This window comes from Cupressus sempervirens, chromosome 10 (assembly GCF_028749045.1).
Source record: "Cupressus sempervirens isolate cs-2001-9-10 chromosome 10, ASM2874904v1, whole genome shotgun sequence".
In the NCBI taxonomy this organism is placed as follows: domain Eukaryota; kingdom Viridiplantae; phylum Streptophyta; class Pinopsida; order Cupressales; family Cupressaceae; genus Cupressus; species Cupressus sempervirens.
The window spans coordinates 81798325-81822514 of record NC_143127.1 but is presented as its reverse complement, the minus strand read 5'-3'; the positions used below and the strand labels follow the sequence as shown (position 1 = coordinate 81822514).

The window sequence follows — 24190 nt, the reverse complement described above, 5'->3', positions numbered from 1 at the left end:
AAATCTGACGTTTCAGGGATGGGGACGTCTCGGGGATGGGGGGACGGGTATGGGACATCCCCCAACCGTCCCCAAATGTCCCCTTTTTTCAGGGGACATTTCAAAAACTTGGGGACATGGGGTGACAAAAGGGGGACGGCCAGCCATACCGGGTACGGAAAGGGGACGTCTAGATGTCCTCCGACCGTACCAGGTATGGCCGACCGTCCCCCTTTTTTGTATGTTCAAAACTTAAAAAAAAAAACATAAAAAATATATATAATGCCTCCTTCTTGGTCGGCTAGTGGGCCCCACTCCTCCAAAAACCCTAAAATGTATATAACTCCACACATTTAAGTTGTTTTAACAATTGTTTGGTTTTCATTTTATGTTGCAGTTGGCTGAAGTTTTCATTTTGCAAGTAGAGGAGGTAATATTTTTGCTTCCAAGAGCTTGACCAAGGGTTTGATCTTCTATTTTGTCCACCAAGCAAGTATAAAACTCTTTGTGCTTTCATCTATTATTTTTTTAATAAATTTGCTGCTTGCAAAGTTTGATTTTTTAATTTTTTTTCATTGTTTCAGCTCATATATCTATTCAATTGCATATTTAAACACAATGAGCAGTAGTGGGAGTACAAGTAGTAGTAGTGAAGAAGAAAATGTAGAGGTTGATGTTGCTAGTAGTGACACTAGGCAAAAATCCAATCCTAAAGCTGATTTGTTTAAATGCCCTTCCGCCATTATGAAGAATTTTGCAAAGGGTCCTTTCAATAGGAAAAAACCTCTTCTCCAATATGTCACACCTTGGCCAAAAGATAAAAAGAATTCAGGAGGGACTAGGGTGTGGGATTGTCATGTTTGTTTTGATGATTTTAGGGGCAGCTATACAAGAGTGAAGTCACATTTTTTAGGTGTTTCATGCCAAGGAGTCAAAGCTTGTCCTAACCTAACCGATGAACAAAAATTAAAATGCCAAAGATTGCACTTAGAGGCTGAAATGGAGGGGCAAAATTTGACAGTGACATCACCATCCATTCCCTCACAATCATTTAGGCATATTTCATCCGCCATTGGTACTAGTGGCAACCCTAGTGGGTCTAGAGGGAAGAGAAAGATAAGTAGTGGTGAGAAGGGCTCGGTGGAAAGTATGTTTAATGCACAAGCAAAAGAGAAGTGTGAGGCATCCATTGGTAGATTCTTTGTTGCTAATGGTATCCCATATAATGCAGCCCGTTCCACTTATTATAAACAAATGGTGAAAGATATTTTGAGCATGAATTCCTCATTTGTACCCCCCAGTGAGCATAAGCTACGAACCACTATCCTAGATGAAGAGTACTCAAAGGTTGCTTTGTTATTTGAGGAATTGAGACGCACTTGGGTTTGGACAGGCTGCTCTGTTGTGATGGATGGGTGGACCGATGTTAGACATCGGCCGCTCGTCAATATCATTGTCACATCCCCTGCTGGCTCTTATTTTTTGAGAGCCATAGATTGCTCAGGAAAGAAGAAGGCTGCAAATTTCCAGTTCACCATTTTGCGAGATACCATAGAGAAGATTGGGCCCTCTAATGTTGTACAGGTTATCACAGATTCTGCACCTGTGTGCAAATCAGCTAGTTTGATGATAGAGGGTGCTTATAGGCACATATTTTGGACCCCTTGTTGTGTTCATTCTTTGAACAATGCATTGAAGGACATAGGGAAGATTGAATGGGTGAAACAAGCGGTGCTAGAAGCTAGAGAAGTGCAAATGTTTATTTGCAACCACCGCACTTCACTTGCTCTATTCAGGTCCTTCTCTAAGAAGGAGTTCTTCAAACCAGCTGAGACAAAGTATGTCAATTATAATTATAGTTTACTTTTAGTTTGTTTTAACTTTAAGTTATTTTAAAAAATTATTTATAAGTTTACCTACATGTGATGCATTTTGTTTTAAATTTTAATCATTAATGTTCAAGTTTAAATTTTTAATTTTTAATTATTGCTATAGGTATTGCACATATTTCATTTTGATGGAGAGAATGATTGAGGTGTACGAGGCCCTTCAATTGATGGTGGTGAATCCAGAGAGGGGATGATGGTCTCATTCTAAGTCCTTTGAAGGAAAAGCGGTGAGGCAAAGGATCCTTGATGAGAGTTGATGGTCCACAATGAAGTAAGTTGTTGATTTTTAAATTTAGTATTAGTCTTTTGTTTGTTGATTTTCCTACTAATAATCTTAAAATTCTTAAAATTCTAATTCTGGTTTTTATTTTTGTTGGCATCTTGATCTTGCAGATATATTTGCTTTGTCATAACACCTATTGTTGATGTCATTAGATATGCTGACACTGATGCTCCTAGTTTGGGAGAGATCTATGAGACTATTGACAGCATGTTGGGTAAGATGAAGAGAATTGTTGCGGCAAAGGATCCTACATTGGGCTTTTATGAGGAGCATATTAGGCCTATTGTGATGCGGAGGTGGAACATAATGAATACCTCGCTTCATATGGCAGCCTTTGCTCTAAATCCCAAATGGTATGCACAGTTGGGTGGAAGGGGCCTCCCATGTGATGATCCTGAGGTTTTGGATGGCTTCACAAGAGCAATTGATAAGATGTATTCAGCTCAAGATGCCTCTACTCTTCGTGCACGGTTCCTTGACTTCACCAACCTTCGTGGCCCAAACTTGGGTAAGCCACAAGCAAGGTTGGATAGAGTTGTTTTGACATAGAGGGATCCTATTAGATGGTGGACCTGGCATGGGAGAGATACACCTGAGTTAAAGATACTTGCCAGTTGCCTCCTTTTATAGGTTGCTAGTTCCTCAGCTGCAGAGAGGAATTGGTCCCCATATTCATATATCCACTCTATCAAGAGGAATAGACTTACCTCTAAAAGAGCGGAAAAGCTAGTGACAGTGCATCATGCTCTTCGACTTGCCGATCGTCAAACTCCAGAGTATAGGTAGACACCAGCTTTGCGATGGGATGTTGAGCCTGAGGATGTGGCCCAGATAGATGAGGATGACACAGCACTAGGATTGGTTGGGGTTCCATTAGATGAGACTACGCTTCCTGTGGAGGATGACAATGAGGAGGACTTTGATTTTGATGCCATGGCAGTAGAGGGAGAATAGGAGCAGCAATTAGCTTCATTTTCTATGTTTTGCTTTTTGTGTTGAACATGAACATGATTATGATACATTGATAATATGATACTCATTACTTTATGGCAGCCCTCTACCCTTTGGGCCTATAGCTTTGGGCATATTTTGATTTTGATTTTTAGATTTATCATGCTTATCATTATGAGTTTTATGATATTGACAATTGTTAATAACTTACTGTTCATTGTTCAATGTTCTCTGATATTGTATTAATATGCATTTTGACAATTGGGTACTTAAATAGTAAAATCGGATATTATTTCGTAGATGGCATTCAAATTTTGTATGTTATGGTTCTATTATGTTTAAATGACATGCTTTGTGCTTAGTTTCATATGAATGACATGTATGTTTACAAATTTCAATATATATTTTAAAATTTCCCTATATATATATAGCCGTCCCCGTTTGTCGTCCCCCTCGTCCCGAAAATCGCCAAAAAAGTTTACCGTCTCGGAAACTCGTTCCGCTGTCCCCCGCTGTCCTTGTACCGGAAACTTGGGGGAACATAGAAGATAAGCTATACATGAGATGAGATTCTTTGATGTTGATAAGGGTTATGTTGACTAATTAGGAACTATAACCTGTGCAAAGAATGTAGTTGTTCCGAACTATTTGCAACTCTGGTGGCAAATGTAAAGTAATAATGAATAGTGGAAGTACAAATAACCTTGTATTTGAGGAAATGGTACAAAAGTTGGGACTAAGAAGACTCAAACATCCTTGTCCTTATGGGATAAGTTGGTTTCGGGATGATCACATGGTGGAAGTACAAATAACCTTGTATAGTGGTTATCTTGTATCTGATAGTAATAATGGATAGTGGAAGTACAAATAACCTTGTATATTAGGAAATGGTACAACAGATGGGACTAAGAAGACTCTAACATCCTTTTTCTTATGGGATAAGTTGGTTTCAGGATGATCACATGGTGGAAGTGAAAGAACAATATTGGGTTGGTTTCAACATTGGATCTTACTGAGATGAGATACTTTTTGATGTGGTTAACATGAGTACTTGCCATGTTTTGTTGGGTAGACCTTGGCAATATGATGTTGGTGCTATTTATGATTGCTGAAAGAATGTTGTTTCTATCATAAAAAATGGCAAAAGATTTACTTTACTTCCTTCGAAGGATGAAGCAATGAAAGCTAAGAACCTAAGAATGAGAACTTACACCATAGGTGATCAGACTATTTTGGATCAAAAGGTGATGAATTCACAACATGTCGCTGATAAAGTTTCTGAAGTTGTACAGTTGCTGAAGTATTTGAAATACAAGCATGCACTAGTAAACTTGAAGGTTAGTGACAACCAAACATTGATTATACTGAAAAGTACTTGGGGAAATAGTGGTATTAGATGAGTAGCAAAATCTTGAGAGTGGAGTGAAGGTTGATGTGCTGAGTGATTTCAAAGGTGGAGTCAAACAACAAAAGATAAAGTAGATATTGGTTGATAGTTGCAGTGATGATCGGGGCAGATATAAATGGATCGGTAAGTTTGATCGGAACAAAGGTTGTGGTAGTAGTAGCATTGGTGAATACCTATTGGAGGTTTTCCTACTAGAGATTTGTTGAACACTTGCATCAACATTAATTGGAGGGGTTGTGGGCAAAATTGGAGTTTTACCTTGCGATCGATCTAGTTGGCTCATTTTCTTTTGCGGTATTGATGGTGTGGCCTAGGCATCATGGGGATCCTTTGTCCAGCTTCACATGGTGTTCCAATGGTTCTAGATGATGTTATCTTAAAATTGGTCCAATCCTACTGACTTTACTATTCTAATGGTTAAGGTAGCGAGTGGCGGCTTGTGATGGAGATTTATGACATCCAATGTGTAATCATTGTACTATGTTGTAATATGTTTCATTGACCCTCCTATATGTTTGCATGACACGATGTATTCATTTGGGGCCATTTTTATGATTTGTGTCTCGATCTATTTGTTTGTAATATGTTTCCTTTGTCTTAAAAATCAATGATCAGATAAGTCAACTTGTGTTGGCGATCTTGTATATAAGTAGGGTACCAGTTCTAGTTTTTGAGAGTGCAAGGTGGTGGAAGAAGTAACAAGTATGCTAAATGATTAGGAGGTAGAATAAATCTAGGAGCAATTGGGATGATTCTGGTATGTTTGTTCATAGTTTTGAGGGATGATAAGCTGTGAACCTATAGCAGTTGTATATTGACAATGGTGATGTAAGATTTCCGTTTCCATGACAACTTTGTAACATACCAATTTTTCTAGTCTTAACTAACAACTAGCATAATAGGTACTTCTCATGTTCACATGTAAGAAAGATAGTTGTAATCTATGTTACCTCAAGTTTTCGGTACAGGGACGGCAGGGGACGGCGGGATGGGTTTTCGGGATGGCAAATTTTTTCCACGATTTTGGAGACCGGGGGGGGATGGCAAACAGGGACGGCTATATATATATAGGGAAATTTTAAAATATACATTGAAATTTGTAAACATACATGTCATTCATATGAAACTAAGCACAAAACATGTCATTTAAACATAATAGAACCATAACATACAAAATTTGAATGCCATCTACGAAATAATATCCGATTTTACTATTTAAGTACCCAATTGTCAAAATGCATATTAATACAATATCAGAAAACATTGAACAATGAACATTAAGTTATTAACAATTGTCAATATCATAAAACTCATAATGATAAGCATGATAAATCTGAAAATCAAAATCAAAATATGCCCAAAGCTATAGGCCCAAAGGGTAGAGGGCTGCCATAAAGTAATAAGTATCATATTATCAATGTATCATAATCATGTTCATGTTCAACACAAAAAGCAAAATATAGAAAATGAAGCAAACTGCTACTCCTATTCTGCCTCTACTGCCATGGCATCAAAATCAGAGTCCTCTTCATTGTCATCCTCCACAGGAAGCACAGTCTCATCTAATGGAACCCCAACCAGTCCTGGTGTTGTGTCATCCTCATCTATCTAGGCCATATCCTCAGGCTCAACATCCCATCGCAAAGCTGGTGTCTGCCTATACTCTGGAGTTTGATGATCGGCAAGTCGAAGAGCATGATGCACTGTCACTAGCTTTTTCGCTCTTTTAGAGGTAAGTCTATTCCTCTTGATAGAGTGGATATATGAATATGTGGACCAATTCCTCTCTGCAGCTGAGGAACTAGCAACCTGTGAAAGGAGGCGACTGGCAAGTATCTTTAACTCAGGTGTATCTCTCCCATGCCAGGTCCACCATCCAATTGGATCCCTCTGTGCCAAAACAACTCTATCCAACCTTGCTTGTGGTTTATCCAAGTTTGGGCCACGAAGGTTGGTGAAGTCAAGGAACTGTGCACGAAGAGTAGAGGCATTTTGAGCTGAATACATCTTATCAATTGCTCTTGTGAAGCCATCCAAAACCTCAGGATCATCACATGGGAGGACCCTTCCACCCATCTGTGCATACCATTTGGGATTTAGAGCAAAGGCTGCCATATGAAGTGGGGTATTCATTATGTTCCACCTTCGCGTCACAATAGGCATAATATGCTCCTCATAAAAGCCCAATGTAGGATCCTTTGTTGCAACAATTCTCTTCATCTTACCCAACATGCTGTCAACAGTCTCATAGATCTCTCCCAAACTAGGAGCATTAGTATCAGCATATCTAATGACATCAACAATAGGTGCTATGACAAAGCAAATATATCTGCAAGATCAAGATGCCAACAAAAATAAAAATCAAAATTAGAATTTTAAGAATTTTAAGATTATTAGTAGGAAAATCAGCAAGAAAAAGAGTAATAGTAAATTTAAAAATCAACAACTTACTTCATTGTGGACCACCAACTCTCATCAAGGATCCTTTGCCTCACTACTTTTCTTTCAAAGGACTTAGAATGAGACCATCGTCCCCACTCTGGATTCACCACCATCAATTGAAGGGCCTCATACACCTCAATCATCCTCTCCATCAAGATGAAATATGTGCAATACCTATAGCAACAATTAAAATTTAAAAATTTAAACTTAAACATTAATGATTAAAATTTAAAACAAAATGCATCACATGTAGGTAAACTTATAAATAATTTTTTTAAATAACTTAAAGTTAAAACAAACTAAAAGTAAACTATAATTATAATTGACATACTTTGTCTCGGCTGGTTTGAGGAACTCCTTCTTAGAGAAGAAGGACCTGAATAGAGCAAGTGAAGTGCGGTGGTTGCAAATAAACATTTGCACTTTTCTAGCTTCTAGCACCGCTTGTTTCACCCATTCAATCTTCTCTATGTCCTTCAATGCATTGTTCAAGGAATGAACACAACAAGGGGTCCAAAATATGTGCCTATAAGCACCCTCTATCATCAAACTAGCTGATTTGCACACAGGTGCAGAATCTGTGATAACCTGTACAACATTAGAGGGCCCAATCTCCTCTATGGCAACTCGCAAAATGGTGAATTGGAAATCTGCATCCTTCTTCTTTCCTGAGCAATCTATGGCTCTCAAAAAATAAGAGCCAGCAGGGGATGTGACAATGATATTGATGAGTGGCCGATGTCTAACATTGGTCCACCCATCCATCACAACAGAGCAGCCTGTCCAAACCCAAGTGCGTCTCATATCCTCAAATAACAAAGCAACAAATCCTTTGAGTACTCTTCATCTAGGATAGTGGTTCGTAGCTTATGCTCACTGGGGGGTACAAATGAGAAATTCATGCTCAAAATATCTCTCACCATTTGTTTATAATAAGTGGAACGGGCTACATTATATAGGATACCATTAGCAACAAAGAATCTACCAATGGATGCCTCACACTTCTCCTTTGCCTATGCATTAAACATACTTTTCACCGAGCCCTTCTCACCACTACTTATCTTTCTCTTCCCTCTAGACCCACTAGGGTTGCCACTAGTACCAATGGCGGATGAAATATGCCTAGATGATTATGAGGGAATGGACGGTGATGTCACTGTCAAATTTTGCCCCTCTATTTCAGCCTCTAAGTGCAATCTTTGGCATTTTAATTTTTGTTCATCGGTTAGGTTAGGACAAGCTTTGACTCCTTGGCATGAAACACCTAAAAAATGTGACTTTACTCTTGTATAGCTGCCCCTAAAATCATCAAGACAAACATGACAATCCCACACCCTAGTCCCTCCGGAATTCTTTTTATCTTTTGGCCGAGGTGTGACATATTGGAGAAGAGGTTTTTTCCTATTGAAAGGACCCTTTGCAAAATTCTTCGTAATGGCGGAAGGGCATTTAAACAAATCAGCTTTAGGATTGGGTTTTTGCCTAGTGTCACTACTAGTAACATCAACCTCTACATTTTCTTCTTCACTACTACTACTTGTACTCCCACTGCTGCTCATTGTGTTTAAATATGCAATTGAATAGATATATGAGCTGAAACAATGAAAAAATTAAAAAAAATCAGACTTTGCAAGCTGCAAATTTATTAAAAAAATTATAGATGAAAGCACAAAGAGTTTTATACTTACTTAGTGGACAAAATAGAAGATCAAACCCTTGGTCAAGCTCTTGGAAGCAAAAAATTACCTCTTTTACTTGCAAAATGAAAACTTCAGGCAACTGCAACATAAAATGAAAACCAAACAATTGTTAAAACAACTTAAATGTGTGGAGTTATATACATTTTAGGGTTTTTGGAGGAGTGGGGCTCACTAGCCGACCAAGGAGGCATTAAATATTTTTTTAATGTTTTTTTTAAAAAGTTTTGAGCATACAAAAATAGGGGACGGTCGACCGTACCCGGTACGGTCGGGGGACGTCTAGATGTCCCCTTTCCGTATCGGGTACGGTTGGCTCTCCCCCTTTTGTCCCCCTCATGTCCCCAAGTTTTCGAAATGTCCCTTGAAAAAAGGGGACATTTTGGGATGGTTGGTGGATGATCCATATCCTTCCCCCCGTCCCCGCGATGTCCTGTCTCCGAAATGTCGGGTTTTAGGTTGGGTACGCTTCGCCGGGGAACATAGGTTATAATAGATAATTCATATGAAAGAGGGTTAACGATTATAACGGTGTAACTGAATTACTATGTTATCTTAGCTAACAATTGAAAAAGAGCATTCATCCAACAAATGCAATTTATAATTGTCATCATAACTAACCATTACTTAATGGAAAAGAGAGATCATTTTCTATAGAGTTCAACTGACCAATACTATTCAAATCCGAAGAAAATATTTATAATAGTGACATGACAATTTCATAATTAACCGAACTTGAATAACATATAAAAGAAGATACCCGATATCATGAAGGCTTAAGAAGGCAGATTTGAACTTTGTCTGGCGTAAGTTCTTGCATTTGGTGGAAAGGAGAAGCATTATCAAGGGCTTAATGTGCCAACCACGAACCACCTGTATCCCCTCTCATTTAAAACTAGAATGGCTCTACCCTGCGCGGTAATAGGCACGGGAGACCACTTGGTCTTGCCACCTGAGCATCCTAGTGTTAGAGTGTCAATTATACAACTGGCTAGACTATGGAGTCCCTCCCATTAGCCCATCTATTTGTCTGCATGGTACCTTGACCTCGAGTGATCCTAACAAGTACTGCCACTAACTTACCTTGGTCAAGGATTTGTATGGGCACTTTGTACCCGATCACCCACCACTCGACTTGACAAACAAGACCTATACCCTATTGACCACCACGAGTTGAGTCAGTTTAACATGTTTGCTTATGTTCATTTACTATTTGGCTTGTACAGATTTCCACCTGTTGTCTTGCAAGTATTCTCAACATTTAGTTGTTATCAACCTACACCTTTCATCTCAACCTTACTAGTTGTCCATGATGAATCTCTGTGCGGTTGTCCATGAATCTTGGATAAATTCTATTTACCCTAGACAATAAATCTTTGCCCAACTTGGACCTATGTAGATATTAGAAAAGGCCTCATGGTAATACAAGATGATATTATTAATTTTCTGTGATGGTGCCTCATCTTATCTGAGAGGCATACTATTTATACCCTTGTATAAGAGTGCACAGTTTGGGTTTACTTCTCCAATTAATTTAGGTACTGAAACGAAAAAAGATAATATATAGTTGATAGATCGACTTGAAACAGGCCGATTGCATGCACCACTTAATTTGATTAGTACTAATCATTAAATAAGTCATATTGGATAATTCTAACATATGTAATAATTGTCAATCACAGATCTTAGTCCTACTGGCACAATTCATATATATATTTTCTTAAACATTCATGCAACAAGCTTGATCTCAAAGCTTTAGTTTCGTGAGAAAATGAGAAAGATAAGAGCACAAAGGTGCTCAACTTGGCAGGCTGCAAAGATAGAGATATGTCAATCTTAACTGCTAGATAGTAGCTCACAAAGGCCTGGAATGATTCCCCAATTTGTGTAAGTTAAACTCCCTACTATGGCTAGGATTGCTGGTATGAAGGAGAAGAGAAGAGCTTGGAATGACTTGTTGCCAAAAAATAATTGCAAGAATAAATAAGGTGAAATGCAGAGCATAGAATGGTATATTGATTTCATTCTTCAAGCTACTCTAGATTACAAATTATAATCTCCAAGAGGAGTTACACACAAGGTGACTCCAAAGGTAGCAGCAGACGTTACATTCTTGATTTAAAATTCAAAAGCCAATAAAAGAAATTAAAGGCTGAAAAGGCCAATGGAAATAATAGTTAAGTATTGACATAGGATGGAAACAATAATCTGCTCCTTATATTTTATTATAATGACACCATCTCGTATTTATATGTAATTGTATATGTACGTACGCATATACCTACTTATATGTAGCATCCTAAATATACGTATTTTTGTGTATACGTCATATTTTAGTATACCCAGATACATGTATGTCATTTGAATATACACATATGTACATTTATATGTATGTATATGTACAATTACATGTGAGTACCGTGGTATCATTATACTAGAACATATCTGATGCTACAAGGAGGTTTTGAGGTCAACTCAATATGTAAAGATAACAATTGTTCTTAGCTTGTTCATGCTTAAGTGAATATTTTTATTATCTTATTGAACGTGTTGACCTGGTGAGCTCATGGTGGTCAATTGGTATACACGTGCTTGTCTAGTTCATTTCCCCTAGCCATGGTGGTTAGGATTCATCCCTGTTGGCTCGATGGCAAGTTGATGCCCTCATGCCCAATTCCTTCTCTGGCAATGCTTCCCCCTTCCTTGTGTTCCTGCAAGAAGAAATTTATCATGGTAATAACACATTTCCAAGTTATCAATGAAATCAAAATTATCATAACAATAACCATGTTAATAACCATTTCCAATTCACACATAATGATTACCCAACATTTCTAGTTCCATGAAATCATAACTAATAAGTAACACTTCATTTCCACATGAAACCATAATGATTAACAAATTTAACCAACCAACTCAAATTCGCATTAAGTCTCAACAAGTATATAGAATGTTTAAAATTAAACAAAATAGGGGATGTTACAAACTTGATGATAACCTAATGACATTTCTAATGTTTGTGTTCATTTCTTGTTAGTTTGTTTGGGAATTTCCATTGTTGCTTATTCTTGATGCAAGGTTGCATATCTCCTTTGGGGATCCTCTATTCTTGGATGCGTTAATAGGCATATTAGCTAAAGTAGTGATGGGTGTCTCACTTGCAAATAGAGCCAAGAATGAGGTTGCTTCAAGATCTTAGTCAACAACTCATGTGAATCAAGGGCCAACTATCTTGTGAAGATAGTTGACATGACATTAACTTTAAAGAAGAACAAGGTGACTCAATTAGAGGCTCAAAAATAGGTATACTGCCAACCTCTGGAAAAGGGGCGGTAAAAATTTCTAGAGAAGTTGGAACCTTCTTAACAAAAAGATCTAATATAGATGAGAAAACCCTAGGAGGTGATTTCCTACACTAAAACTTAGGAGCAGGGCTCTGCTCCAACTTATGCTTAGGTGGCGAAGGTGTACATTTCACATCCTTCATTTGCAAGCGAGAGGAGACTAAGAAAGCTATGATGAAGGGGCAAAGAGGAAATTGTAGGAGCAGATGAGGCCATACTAGACACACTTGTATATGAATAATGCCCATGGGATACAAAAATAGGGGGTATTACCATGAATGCTAATGATATTCCTATGGCGGAGTACTCTAGAATTGCTAGAACATTGGAGAGATTGATAGCATGACTGAGTGTTACATTCATGACTATGTTTGTCATTGACGTCAACATACTAAGAAGATTGGTAGAGTACTAGATAAAGATTGAGATCGTATGGATTAAGGATTGAAGATGAGGTCAAGTGCAATTAGGGAAATGTTCTTGATGACATGGCTATGAGCGCATGTAGAAAGTCAAAGACTCGTAAGGGTTATTCAAGATTTACATAAGACACTTTGCAGACAGAGCTCACGCGAAGTAGTTTATGATGTTTAGATTATATCTTCTAACAGGGATAGAATCTGTATGACCAAAGTTAGACAGAGGAAGAAGACAACTTGATGATGACATCAATAAGTGCACGAAGTCGGAGGTCGCATGTGTGAGAAGTTGTAAATATTGTGAGCCAACAATGTTATGTAATTGTGAAAAGATGTAATGTGGCGTGTTATCTTAATAAGGTCCTATTGTAATTAATTGGGAAAGCCTCAAGGTTGACTCAACGAATTATTTTGAGGACTTGGTATAAACGAAAGTTATTTTCCTTGTGATGAAGTGAAAAAGCAAGTGGATTAAGTGTTTTTGTGGATGTGAAGTATAATGCGAGTGATCAAAAGGATTATTATGATGCGAGTTAGAGATCTAGTATTAAGATCTGGGAAGTGTTTGGTCCGGAAGAGGCACGGTAAGAGGACAAAGCAAGAGTTGAGTTGTTGAGATCAGTTGCATTTCTATTATTTAGAAAGGAATAATATAGAGGCCAGTTGGATAGTGAGTTGGGTGGTCTTGGTCCTGAAGTTGTATGGACAGTGGGTCCTTCTGCCTTCTATAATACCTAACAGAGTTGGCACAATTCCTAACAAGGTTGGAATCTCCTCGCAGGGATTCAAAGTCTCATAATAGGGATTGATATGTATTGAGTGTATTTCATTGCCTCCTAACATAGTCCATCCTTTTACAAGTAACTTATATATTAGTACGTCATTTTGTGGAAACCATCCCCACCAGGGTTCTCCCTTTGATCAAGGGTTTCCCTAGTTAACATATTTGGTGTTATTGTGAATGTGTATCTTCTTATGGTTTCTGTTTATATTGATCACATGTTTGAGGTTTAATAAGGTTGATAAAAGTAATATTGATTTGATAACTGATCCCCCCCCCTCTCAATTATCTTGGTGGACTTTACTTTCTAACAGAGGGATGCTCAAAAGAGAGGTGAAAAGAAGCGGCTCAAGGGAGGGGTAATGAACATTTGCACTCTCTTGGGGTGAGGCTTATTAACCCTTCCCAAGAAGAAAAAAGTGAAATAGAGGCTGGAGCATAAATTGGAGCAACACTGACAAGAGCAACAGATTCAAGGATGAAAATGAAGGGAATTGAAGGAGTGAAAACCAAACACTTACTGTCAATCTTCAAACGAGCCTCACACTCTTAAGTCATCACTCATTGATGATGCTTACATTCATGTGCACACTACTTTTGACGTAGATGGGTGCTGAGGAAAAATACTTGAGAAGACTCCCTAACAACCTATGTTATAGGTGAAGTTGTTTGTGTGGTTAACTCCCAAGTTGACAAAGCTTTCAATAGGTGGAAATGGTTTGATCATTGTGAAAGATGGTGTAAAAAGGGAAAGAACATTGGTGTAAGTGTGAAATCTATTCAAATGAGGTCAAATCTAGAGAATGAAAGATTATGAGAAGATTATGGAATGAGGTCAAATTAGCATGGTATAAGGGACTGGTCATTTTCTTGATGCAGGTCTAAGCCCATTGGGGTGCTACGATGATAAGAATAAGAGAGCGGAACACTCCAATAGCCAACTCGGTAACATATACTTGTAGGTTGAGTCATGTGGATATCACGCATGTGTCCATGCATAATTTGGACCAAATGGTTGGGAAAACAGCCATGATAGGTTCACACAAATTAAATGTTGACATTGGCTTAGATTTGGCTAAAGTAGAAATCCTATGCAACATGAAATTGCACAGGGTGCAAGTTATGATGTAATGAAGTGCCAACATGTAATTTTCCATAGTGATTTTTTTTTGTGCCTCAACTTGTTGATTTTACGGTGATGTTTTGTCTCATATGATGCTCGCTTCATCTTTTGAGGACTTTTTCTTGCTCAAATATCACAATTGTTAGTTGATGAATTTTATCCTAAAGTTAGAAAAGCCAACTGTTGAATGAATTGGAGCACAAGTAGTGAGTGATAGTGAGCTAGAGAATAACTAACAAGTGATGCATTGCTTTTACCATATGTAGGTTCTCCTAGATAACTTGTCTCTTCTGCTCCTCTATAGGCATAAGCCAACACATGAATCGTTACTTTGGGGACATTGACTTGGTGGGGGGGACTACCTCTTGAAGCTGATTGAGCTTTGTTTTTACCTTGTCTACTTGATTTTGAATCTTTTAAATCAGATTTTATAGAACAATTCTATTATACCATGCAAAGAGTTTTCTTTGAGAATACTTGGATTCCAAAGTGAGATTACTTAGGAAATGCCATTTTGGTAGAAAACTATAAATGATTGAATTAGGGATTCTTTTCCTCGAGACATAACTACGCCATATGTCTGAATTAGTTTGGCCTTTGATGAACTGAACTTTGGAGAAGTGAGCTTAGCATAGAAGCGCTTCCATAGAAGAAATGAGAGCAATCCTTATGGTGGTACTAATGACAATTTTGCACCAATCTTTCTTTCAATGACCAATTCTTATGGTGGTACTAATGAGAATTGCTTTCACATTATGACCTATTATTGTCAAAAGCTCCATGGATTGTGATAAATGATTTCCATATGTTTTTGTTTGTGTATGTATATGTATAATTATTATATTTATATGGACATATATATACATATTTGTGGGTACATATACATACATATATACATCTATGTATATGTATATTTATATTTATAAATAAATGCATAGATGTATATGTGTGTGTGTGTATTTCTTAACAAGATATTTATTGTTTTACTACCCCAAACAACCTCAATGACCAATGGAAACTTAATTCCTCATTATAAATGTGAGAAAACTTGTTTATAGCAAGTTTGAATATCTAAAAGGAAAACAACATAATGTACCAGAAAAGAACTAATCAACGAGCAACTGTCATTAGTACCACCATAATGATTGGTCATTGAAAGAAAGACCAGTGCAATATTGGCCATCTCAACGAAAAAGGGGTTTGACAATTTTCCATTATTTCTATAAACTTTGGGCAATATAAGTGTCTTAACCTTGATAGAGACATGTGTTAACAAGAAAGTGAAATCCTAATTTTCCACTCTTTTTAATAGAAGAATCTCAATATTCTACATAGTACTTGAGCAAATTTCAAGCTTTATTGTATCTTAAAGATATTTCATTTTGTAAAGATAGATAAGCCTTCTATAAATGTTGATAATGTCCATGCGGCCATTTTTATGAGGACATAGATTTTCCACAATTTTGTGGAAATCTATACTCACAAGTTTGTGAGACAAGAAGAGTAAAAATGACTATTGAAAAATAAGGAAATTTTAAATATTCATTTGATAGTATCTGCAAAGAATTCATCATAGACATGATAGAACCATTGTGAGCATGGGTAAGTGAATAGGAATTATGATGTTCTTTATATATGCACACGAGCTTGTGTTAATTAAAATATGTTGGACTTTTGTGTATATTCAACTGAGAGATTTATTTTTTAAGTTTTCATGGTGCCTTAAAGTCTGCATGTTTTGTTGTCAAACTCATTAACGAAGAGGAAAAATTACTTAAAAATATAACTAATTATGTTCTAGTTTGACCATGGTTGGGATACTAGTAGATGGGATTGTTCTATGAGTTGTTTGTTCAAGGCATGATCAATACATTTTTGCATTATAAAAATGAAATTTCCTACCAAATATGATTCAACCCACATTCAACAAGAAAATGACTAAAGCATGCCATCTTTATCAATGGAAGTCCTTCTATACTAAGAAAGTTATCTATGTATAAAACAAGATAATCCATGATTGTAAAGACGTAGAGACTTGCAACACATGACATGTATTTTGTAAATTTTGTAATGATGATGCATCATTGGTCTATTGCTCGGTTGGACTTTTAGTATGATGGGGGTTTGGAGGCAATGTCTTCGATGGGGCTGTGGGGTAGCACCCTTCATGGGGATTTGGGGGTATTGCCTCCTAGTGGGGTTAAGAAACAACACCCCTCGTAAGGTTTGGGGGCAGCACCCTTGGTGTGTTGCCTTTCGCGATGCAGTGTGGGGTTGAGGGGCAATGTCCTTGCAACCAAGGCCAAATCTACACCTTCATAACCACATTGACCTTTGTGACACACACCATTTCAGATTTTTTTGTAAATCCTAGATACGTGTGTCACAAACCAAACAACCACAAGGTTGCAACTTTAAAAAAAAAACTAAATAAAATGTCCTGGGTTAGGTTAGGCGATGGCCAGCTGTCCTTCATAGAATGTGGATGGTTGGACAACCCCTAGCCATGCCCCAACATAGCTTGCAAGTTTTTGATTTTTATGGGCACTTTTCCTTATTGACTAAGAAAAGTGATGTGATGATAATGTTTCCTACCCATCCCCATGGCCCTGAAACATCCCCTTTGCAAGATGCACATTTTGGACATGGAACACATCCCCAAGGAGCACTGGTGGAAATCCTTAGAGCACTAGAATTAACCTAGAGGAGATTGGTAGGGATTTAGCAAGTCTATTGTGTGTTGTTACAAGTGGAACTCAAAATGAAGAATAACAAAAATTATAGCAACTAAAATCGTTGCGCAAATTTGGAACTCTATAGCAAAATACACTTTGCTAGCAATTGAAAATGAAAAGTTTTCCACTCATATTGTTTAATTCTAGAGCATAGAGAGAGAAGCCGAAAAGAAATATTCCAAAAATCTTGAGCTATTTTCTTGGTTTAATTTAGAACCATTTATACTAGGGGAGCTGTTGAAGGTGAGGATGAGATAGTTTTGTAGACAACAATACTTTTCTTTCATTGAAATATTAGATCCAAATTCTGGATGATATATTTTCAGGCATTACAGCATATGAATTCTTCCGTGATGGAAAGGAGAGAATTGCTTGCAAAATGATCGTTAAATAACTGAGAACAGGGGTTTGTAGCCAATAAAATCACTCTGATGATCTGAGCAGCAGCTGGTTGAGCCAAAAATAACCATAACATCAACGACTAAATCATAGAAGGATTGGGTTGGGAACAACATTGATAACACCCCTCGTAAGGTCTGGGGGCAGCACCCTTGGTGTGTTGCCTTTCGCGATGCAGTGTGGGGTTGAGGGGCAATGTCCTTGCAACCAAGGCCAAATCTACACCTTCATAACCACATTGACCTTTGTGACACACACCATTTCAGATTTTTTTGTAAATCCTAGATACGTGTGTCACAAACCAAACAACCACAAGGTTGCAACTTTAAAAAAAAAACAAAATAAAATGTCCTGGGTTAAGTTAGGCGATGGCCAGCTGTCCTTCATAGAATGTGGATGGTTGGACAACCCCTGGCCATGCCCCAACATAGCTTGCAAGTTTTTGATTTTTATGGGCACTTTTCCTAATTGACTAAGAAAAGTGATGTGATGATAATGTTTCCTACCCATCCCCATGGCCCTGAAACATCCCCTCTGCAAGATGCACATTTTGGACAGGGAACACATCCCCAAGGAGCACTGGTGGAAATCCTTAGAGCACTAGAATTAACCTAGAGGAGATTGGTAGGGATTTAGCAAGTCTATTGTGTGTTGTTACAAGTGGAACTCAAAATGAAGAATAACAAAAATTATAGCAACTAAAATCGTTGCGCAAATTTGAAACTCTATAGCAAAATACACTTTGCTAGCAATTGAAAATGAAAAGTTTTCCACTCATATTGTTTAATTCTAGAGCATAGAGAGAGAAGCCGAAAAGAAATATTCCAAAAATCTTGAGCTATTTTCTTGGTTTAATTTAGAACCATTTATACTAGGGGAGCTGTTGAAGGTGAGGATGAGATAGTTTTGTAGACAACAATACTTTTCTTTCATTGAAATATTAGATCCAAATTCTGGATGATATATTTTCAGGCATTACAGCATATGAATTCTTCCGTGATGGAAAGGAGAGAATTGCTTGCAAAATGATCATTAAATAACTGAGAACAGGGGTTTGTAGCCAATAAAATCACTCTGATGATCTGAGCAGCAGCTGGTTGAGCCAAAAATAACCATAACATCGACGACTAAGTCATAGAAGGGTTGGGTTGGGAACAACATTGATAACAGGGGTCCAAAATGCTAAAGTGCTCTGATGTAACAAGCCAAATCATTCAAAAAACTATTTTGATTGCATGGACAAAATAGCTTACCAAGGTCAAGTTGAATAATTGTAATCATGGAAGACTCTGCAATTTTGTCAGAAGCATTCTAGAAATCAATCTTAATAAAAATGAACTTTTATTTTGAGGCACTGTCTTGTTTCATTCAATTTAGTACAGCAGGGAATTTGGGAGATAGCAGACTTTGATAAAGCCTGTCTTCTCGTCAGAAAATCTAGAGCTCAACAATGACTAAGCTGAACAGACAATGTCTTGGTAATAATTTTGCAAGCTACATTCAACACGGGTATAATTTTCCAATTTATTCTACACTTCAGTGCTCTTGCTTTAGCAATAAATATGATGTGTAATTTGTTCTTTAGTTTGCATAAATTTTTATGTCCTAAGATTTCCTGATAAATCTTGTTCAAGTTTAGACAATTAAACTCCTCAGTGGATTTTATGAGTAATTAAAGAAATTCAGCTATACTTGGAGCCTCGTTGTTAGCCATTTGGCATGGTCCGTTCTGATCCTCATGTAAAGAAAACAGTTAGATATAGGACTCTGTGTTTCTAAAATGGGCATTTAATCAAAGACAAGACCTCTCTGTTGATTAATCTCTTGAGCCTGATACATAAGCTTGTAAATACTCAACAAATCTGTCTGAAAACTCCAATAAAGAAGTAAATCAAGAGTGAAAGGTGCTACAGGTCAAATGCTTATGTGTCTCTAGCACAAAGCATTTGAAAAATGTGTTTAATGATTTGGAGGACAATTGCATAATTATTGTTTTTTGCTTGTATTTTTGTTTGAAGCTAATAACAATACGGTGTAATTGGGGTAAGTGCCCTTTTCTTACTTATCACTGATTATTTACAGGAAGTTGCACTAAAACTAAATGCTATAATATTGCACAAATATATATGATAGTCAATCTCAGGCTAGAAGAAGTAACAATGTTTATTCATCAACTCCCTAAATATCAGAATAATTTTCATTTTATCTTTAGTAGATGAATTCAAAGAACATTTGAAAATGTTTAGAATTCTGTTCCAAGTTCTTATGATAATGATGGGATTGTTACCATGCTAATGTCTAATGAAGAATCTGATCATGAAAACTCCACTTAAAAGATTGAAGGAATGGAAGTTGGAATCACTCTGAAGCTGGATGAACAAAATGGATCTTTATATTTGATCACAATGGACTGTGGAACATACTTGAAGGATATCGCCATTACTTTAGATGGTGGAGCATCATGGTTTTATCAAGGGTATGTGTCTGAACCGATGTGTAGGAGATATCAGCTCAATTTTATTTTTTATTTCAAGTTTCTGATGATTTTACTTGATGTTTAACATTCTTATCATGTATTCTTGTGTATGTTAGTATAATAATATTTCAAGCAACATCTGGTTCTGGTCGAATTTTTATCAGTCAAGCATATGTGATGCTTCAGTTTTGTAGATTATGGGTATAGTTCCTTTCAATTATAAAAGATGCCAGGAGGGTAGGAAAGGTCTACCTCTGTAACTAACCCTATTCTTTCCATTAGTGTATCTCTGTTTGTTTGAGCAAGTCTTCAATGTCTTCTTTGCAATCTATGAGTTAACAGCTATTTATTTACCAATTTCCTCCTCTTGAGCATTTGCTTGCTGGCAATAGAGCTTTATTCTAGCAAGCTTGATCTGTAGTTTCATTTTTAACAGTTATTGACAATTGTTCTATACACTTATAATCTCTTGTTAATATGATTACTAGGTTCAATTGAAGTTGCTACAAGGCTCTCAGACCTTGTAGGTTGATTAGAGCAACTCAGGTGAAACATAGTCCAACTTTGAAGAAAATGAGAAAAAAGTTGAAAGAACTGAAAAAAATTTGGGAAACCATAACCTGGAAATTTTATTAACTCCTAACATGCCATTCATTTTGGGCACCGATTTGCTATTGTAATATGAAATAGGGTGAATGAAAATACAAGTTCAAACACATTCTCCATTGAACAATGATTAAAAATAAATTAATGGAAATGTTTTGTTGATTATAAGTTTTGTGTACATATCCATGGTGTATCATCAGAAAAGCTAGTTCTTCATGCAGTGTGGATAACCAAACAGCATCCATAGCATAGTAGGGGTTTACTCAAACAATTAGTTAGTAACCACTAACAAGCCCAACCAAGAACATCTAAGGTGCAACCTGTGTCCTTGGTTGGATGCACTTTGTTATGCCATCCCCCAAAGATTTGTGATCTTCTTTCCACTATATTTCAACAAGTTATCTTCCCTATTTGATTAGAAACCATCAAACAAATGCAGTCTTTCATGTCAGTAGATCAAAAGTAAGGACTTTTACAAGAATATGAATAAGTGAATTTGTTCATATTATTTAAACAAGTTACACAGCTTTTTCTACCATGGAGGTCGCTTTGACACCATAGAATCACTAATTTGAACATCAATTTATTCGTTTATTGTTGTATCTACAGTTAAGTGACTCAACTACTTGTGCATAATCCCTTTCTTTTGGGAAATTCATCATACAGCATTTCTCTTAATGTAAATCATTGAGTGTGCTCAGTAGCATTAGATGCATCTACAACATTATAATAATGATTAGTCAAACAGCTTGGGGATATTGATTTTGAAAAAAATCATTTTTTCTCATGTTGCATTCTTCTCATCATAAATAGTCCATTTGAACCTAACACCATCCGTTAATCTGTCTCTTATTTTATCAGATTTTTATTCAATTTTTCTTTCAGGTTCTATTGTAAGTTGAAAATCGAGATCAATGATATTTTTTTCTTCAATTAAAACATGTCCAAAATCAGAAATATGTTTTCAAGTGCTGAAAAATTAATCATATAAGTACAACTATGACTGGTTTCTAGCACGATACAATCTTCACATAGGAATTAACATGCCGACACTCATGCCTACATTTATTTCATCCTTTAATTCATACCCCAAAACATGCTCCTGCATGCACTTGAATGCTTAAGAAATTCACAAAACCAGTGTATCCAAGAGTATGAATATGAGTTGATTCCAAAAATTATGTATCTTGAAGGACCACCATGCTTTTATTTTAGTTCATATTGTTGATGACCCTTATATACAGCTGATTCTAACCACTCATGCTAGGAGTTATAAGAAAAGTTGTAGTATTACATAAAAAGAGCATGGACACAAGTGAAAGATCTGTATTGGATATTCTCAAATGCCTATTGTAAATTCTATATTAAATTAAATATTGTTGTATCCTTAATTAATAACATAAAATAAATCCATTTCTTGATATCTACCTTTCTCTATAATTTATTGGGGCCTGCCCTGGGAAACTATTGTTTTTGAGAATTGTCCTACTATTATAAAGGGAAAATGATAGGGGAGCTCTCAAATAATCAACCTAATTGAATATTAAACCAAATTGAATCCTAACAAAGTAATAGTAAACTATGTCATCCCTTAATTATAAACCTAAGTGAAATCTAACAACTACAACCATAAGTAAATTGTACCCTAAACCTAAACCCAAACCTAATTGAATACTATACCAATTGAACTCTAATCTTATACCAAATCGGAAAAAAAAACTAAAAAAAATTAATCCCTACACCTAAGATAAATTGAACCAAAATCGTAAACCAAATTAGAACCTTTTGCTAAGACTATAGAAAATTGATCCTTGACTATAAACCTAATTAATCAATAAATAAAATTAAACTCAAAATGTATCCATTACATAATCTTCACACTAGAAGTTATTGAGATAATGGGTGTTGCACACATTGCATAATATTGTTATATTGTATTATTTTTATTTTATTATGTAATGTTCCACCTAGATGGATGTGCGACATGTAAAGATTCCCATGGGATATATTTGATGAGTTTTATTGTAACATTGTGATAATATTTTATGTAATTATTTAATATTGGGGAAAAGAATTAAATGCCCAATATTAAATGTAGGGTTAATGGGTTAGGTAGCACATGGTTTATGTAATACCACTTGGTGGTTTTGTGGGACTTGCTACTATATAAGCAGCCACAAGGGTAGTTGTTGTGACAAGGAGAAGAAAAAAGGCAAGAGTTAAGCGAGACAAGGCTTGATAGGTTAGCCAAGGGAGCATTTGTGAAGGTTGGAAGCATGGCATGGGATGTGTGGATTCATGTTTGTTCACATAGATTGCTCAGTGGTGGCTATGGCTTTGAAGGCTTCCATGGTTGTATTGCAATGGTATTTTTGCTAAATAATACATGGTGATGAATGCTTCTGGAAGCTGGGTTTTTTTCCCTCAATGAGGGTTTCCCAGGATATATCTTGTGTCACAATTTGCGGGTATGTTGTCTATTCTCTTGCATGTGGATTTTAATTCCGTGTTTATTTCAGATCTATTATGGGTTATGTGGAAACAATTATATTCTTTGTTGCAAATTTCCTTACAGAAGTTAAATTCTTATTGAGAATATAACCTTTAAAAAACAAAACTAGAGTGAACCCTAACGAAACTTTAAATGAAATGGAACCATGACTTTAACAACAAACCAAATTGAACCCTATATATAAACCTTTAATTTAACCCAAAATTACAAAAAATAAAATTGAATTATAACCATAAACCAAATTATATTGTAACCTTAAAGATAAACCATATCCCTATACCTAATTGAATAATAAACCGTACATTAAAGCAAACTGAACACTAATCCTAACGCTAATTGAACACTAATCCAATTTGAACACTATCCCTAACCTTAATATATAATCCTGTGTTAACATGAATGTTGATGGTATTCCTTTGGGGGAGTATCCTAAGTATTGCTGGAATATTTGGGAGATTAACATGTTGCATTCATGATTGTTTTTGTCATTGATGTCAACATAGTATTGTATTTGTACAAACTGCGTGAGTAATAGATAGAGAATGATGTCGTATGGATTGAGTATAGAGAATGAGGTCGTACAGATTGAGTATTGATGATGAGGTCAAGCATAGTTGGAGATATGTTCTATAGTGTGTCCTGATGACATGGACAAGTGCGCATGTAGGCAGTCGAAGACGTGAGAATTATTTGTGACTTACAGAAGACAATGTGCAGATAGAGTACCTAAAAAGTGGTTTTTGGTGTTCGGATTGTATCTCCTAGCAGGGATAGAATTGTGATGAGCGAAGTTAGATAGTGACAATAGACAGCTTGATGATGACGTCAGTGAGTGCGCAAAGTCTGAGGTCACATGTGTGAGAAGTTGTAAGTACTGTGAGCTAACAATGTTTTGTAATTATGAAAAGATGTAATGAATTATATTATCTTAATGAGGTCCTATTATAATTAATTGGGAAAGCCTCAAGGCTGACTCAATGAATTATTTTGAGGACATGGTATAAAGGAAATTGTTTTCCTTGTGATGAAGTGTGCAATGTATGAGTTGTAAGCGAATTGTATTGGATATGTGAAGTTGGTAAATGTGAGTAAGTGATCAAAGGGATCATTGTGATGTGAAGTTAGAATTTTGGTATTGAGATCTAA

At 36.4% G+C, this 24190-nt stretch overlaps 1 protein-coding gene across 3 annotated transcripts in view; it reads left to right on the top strand.

Annotated features, from left to right (window-relative positions):
- The window catches only part of LOC149532677 (lipid-binding serum glycoprotein family protein), a 106903-nt gene that overhangs the window by 48931 nt on the left and 33782 nt on the right, over positions 1-24190 (top strand). For all 3 annotated transcript variants that reach the window (XM_089807440.1, XM_089807442.1, XM_089807441.1), the window contains exon 2: positions 19787-19926. In XM_089807440.1, the coding sequence (XP_089663566.1) occupies positions 19787-19926 (140 nt within the window). The remainder of the gene's footprint in view (positions 1-19786; positions 19927-24190) is intronic.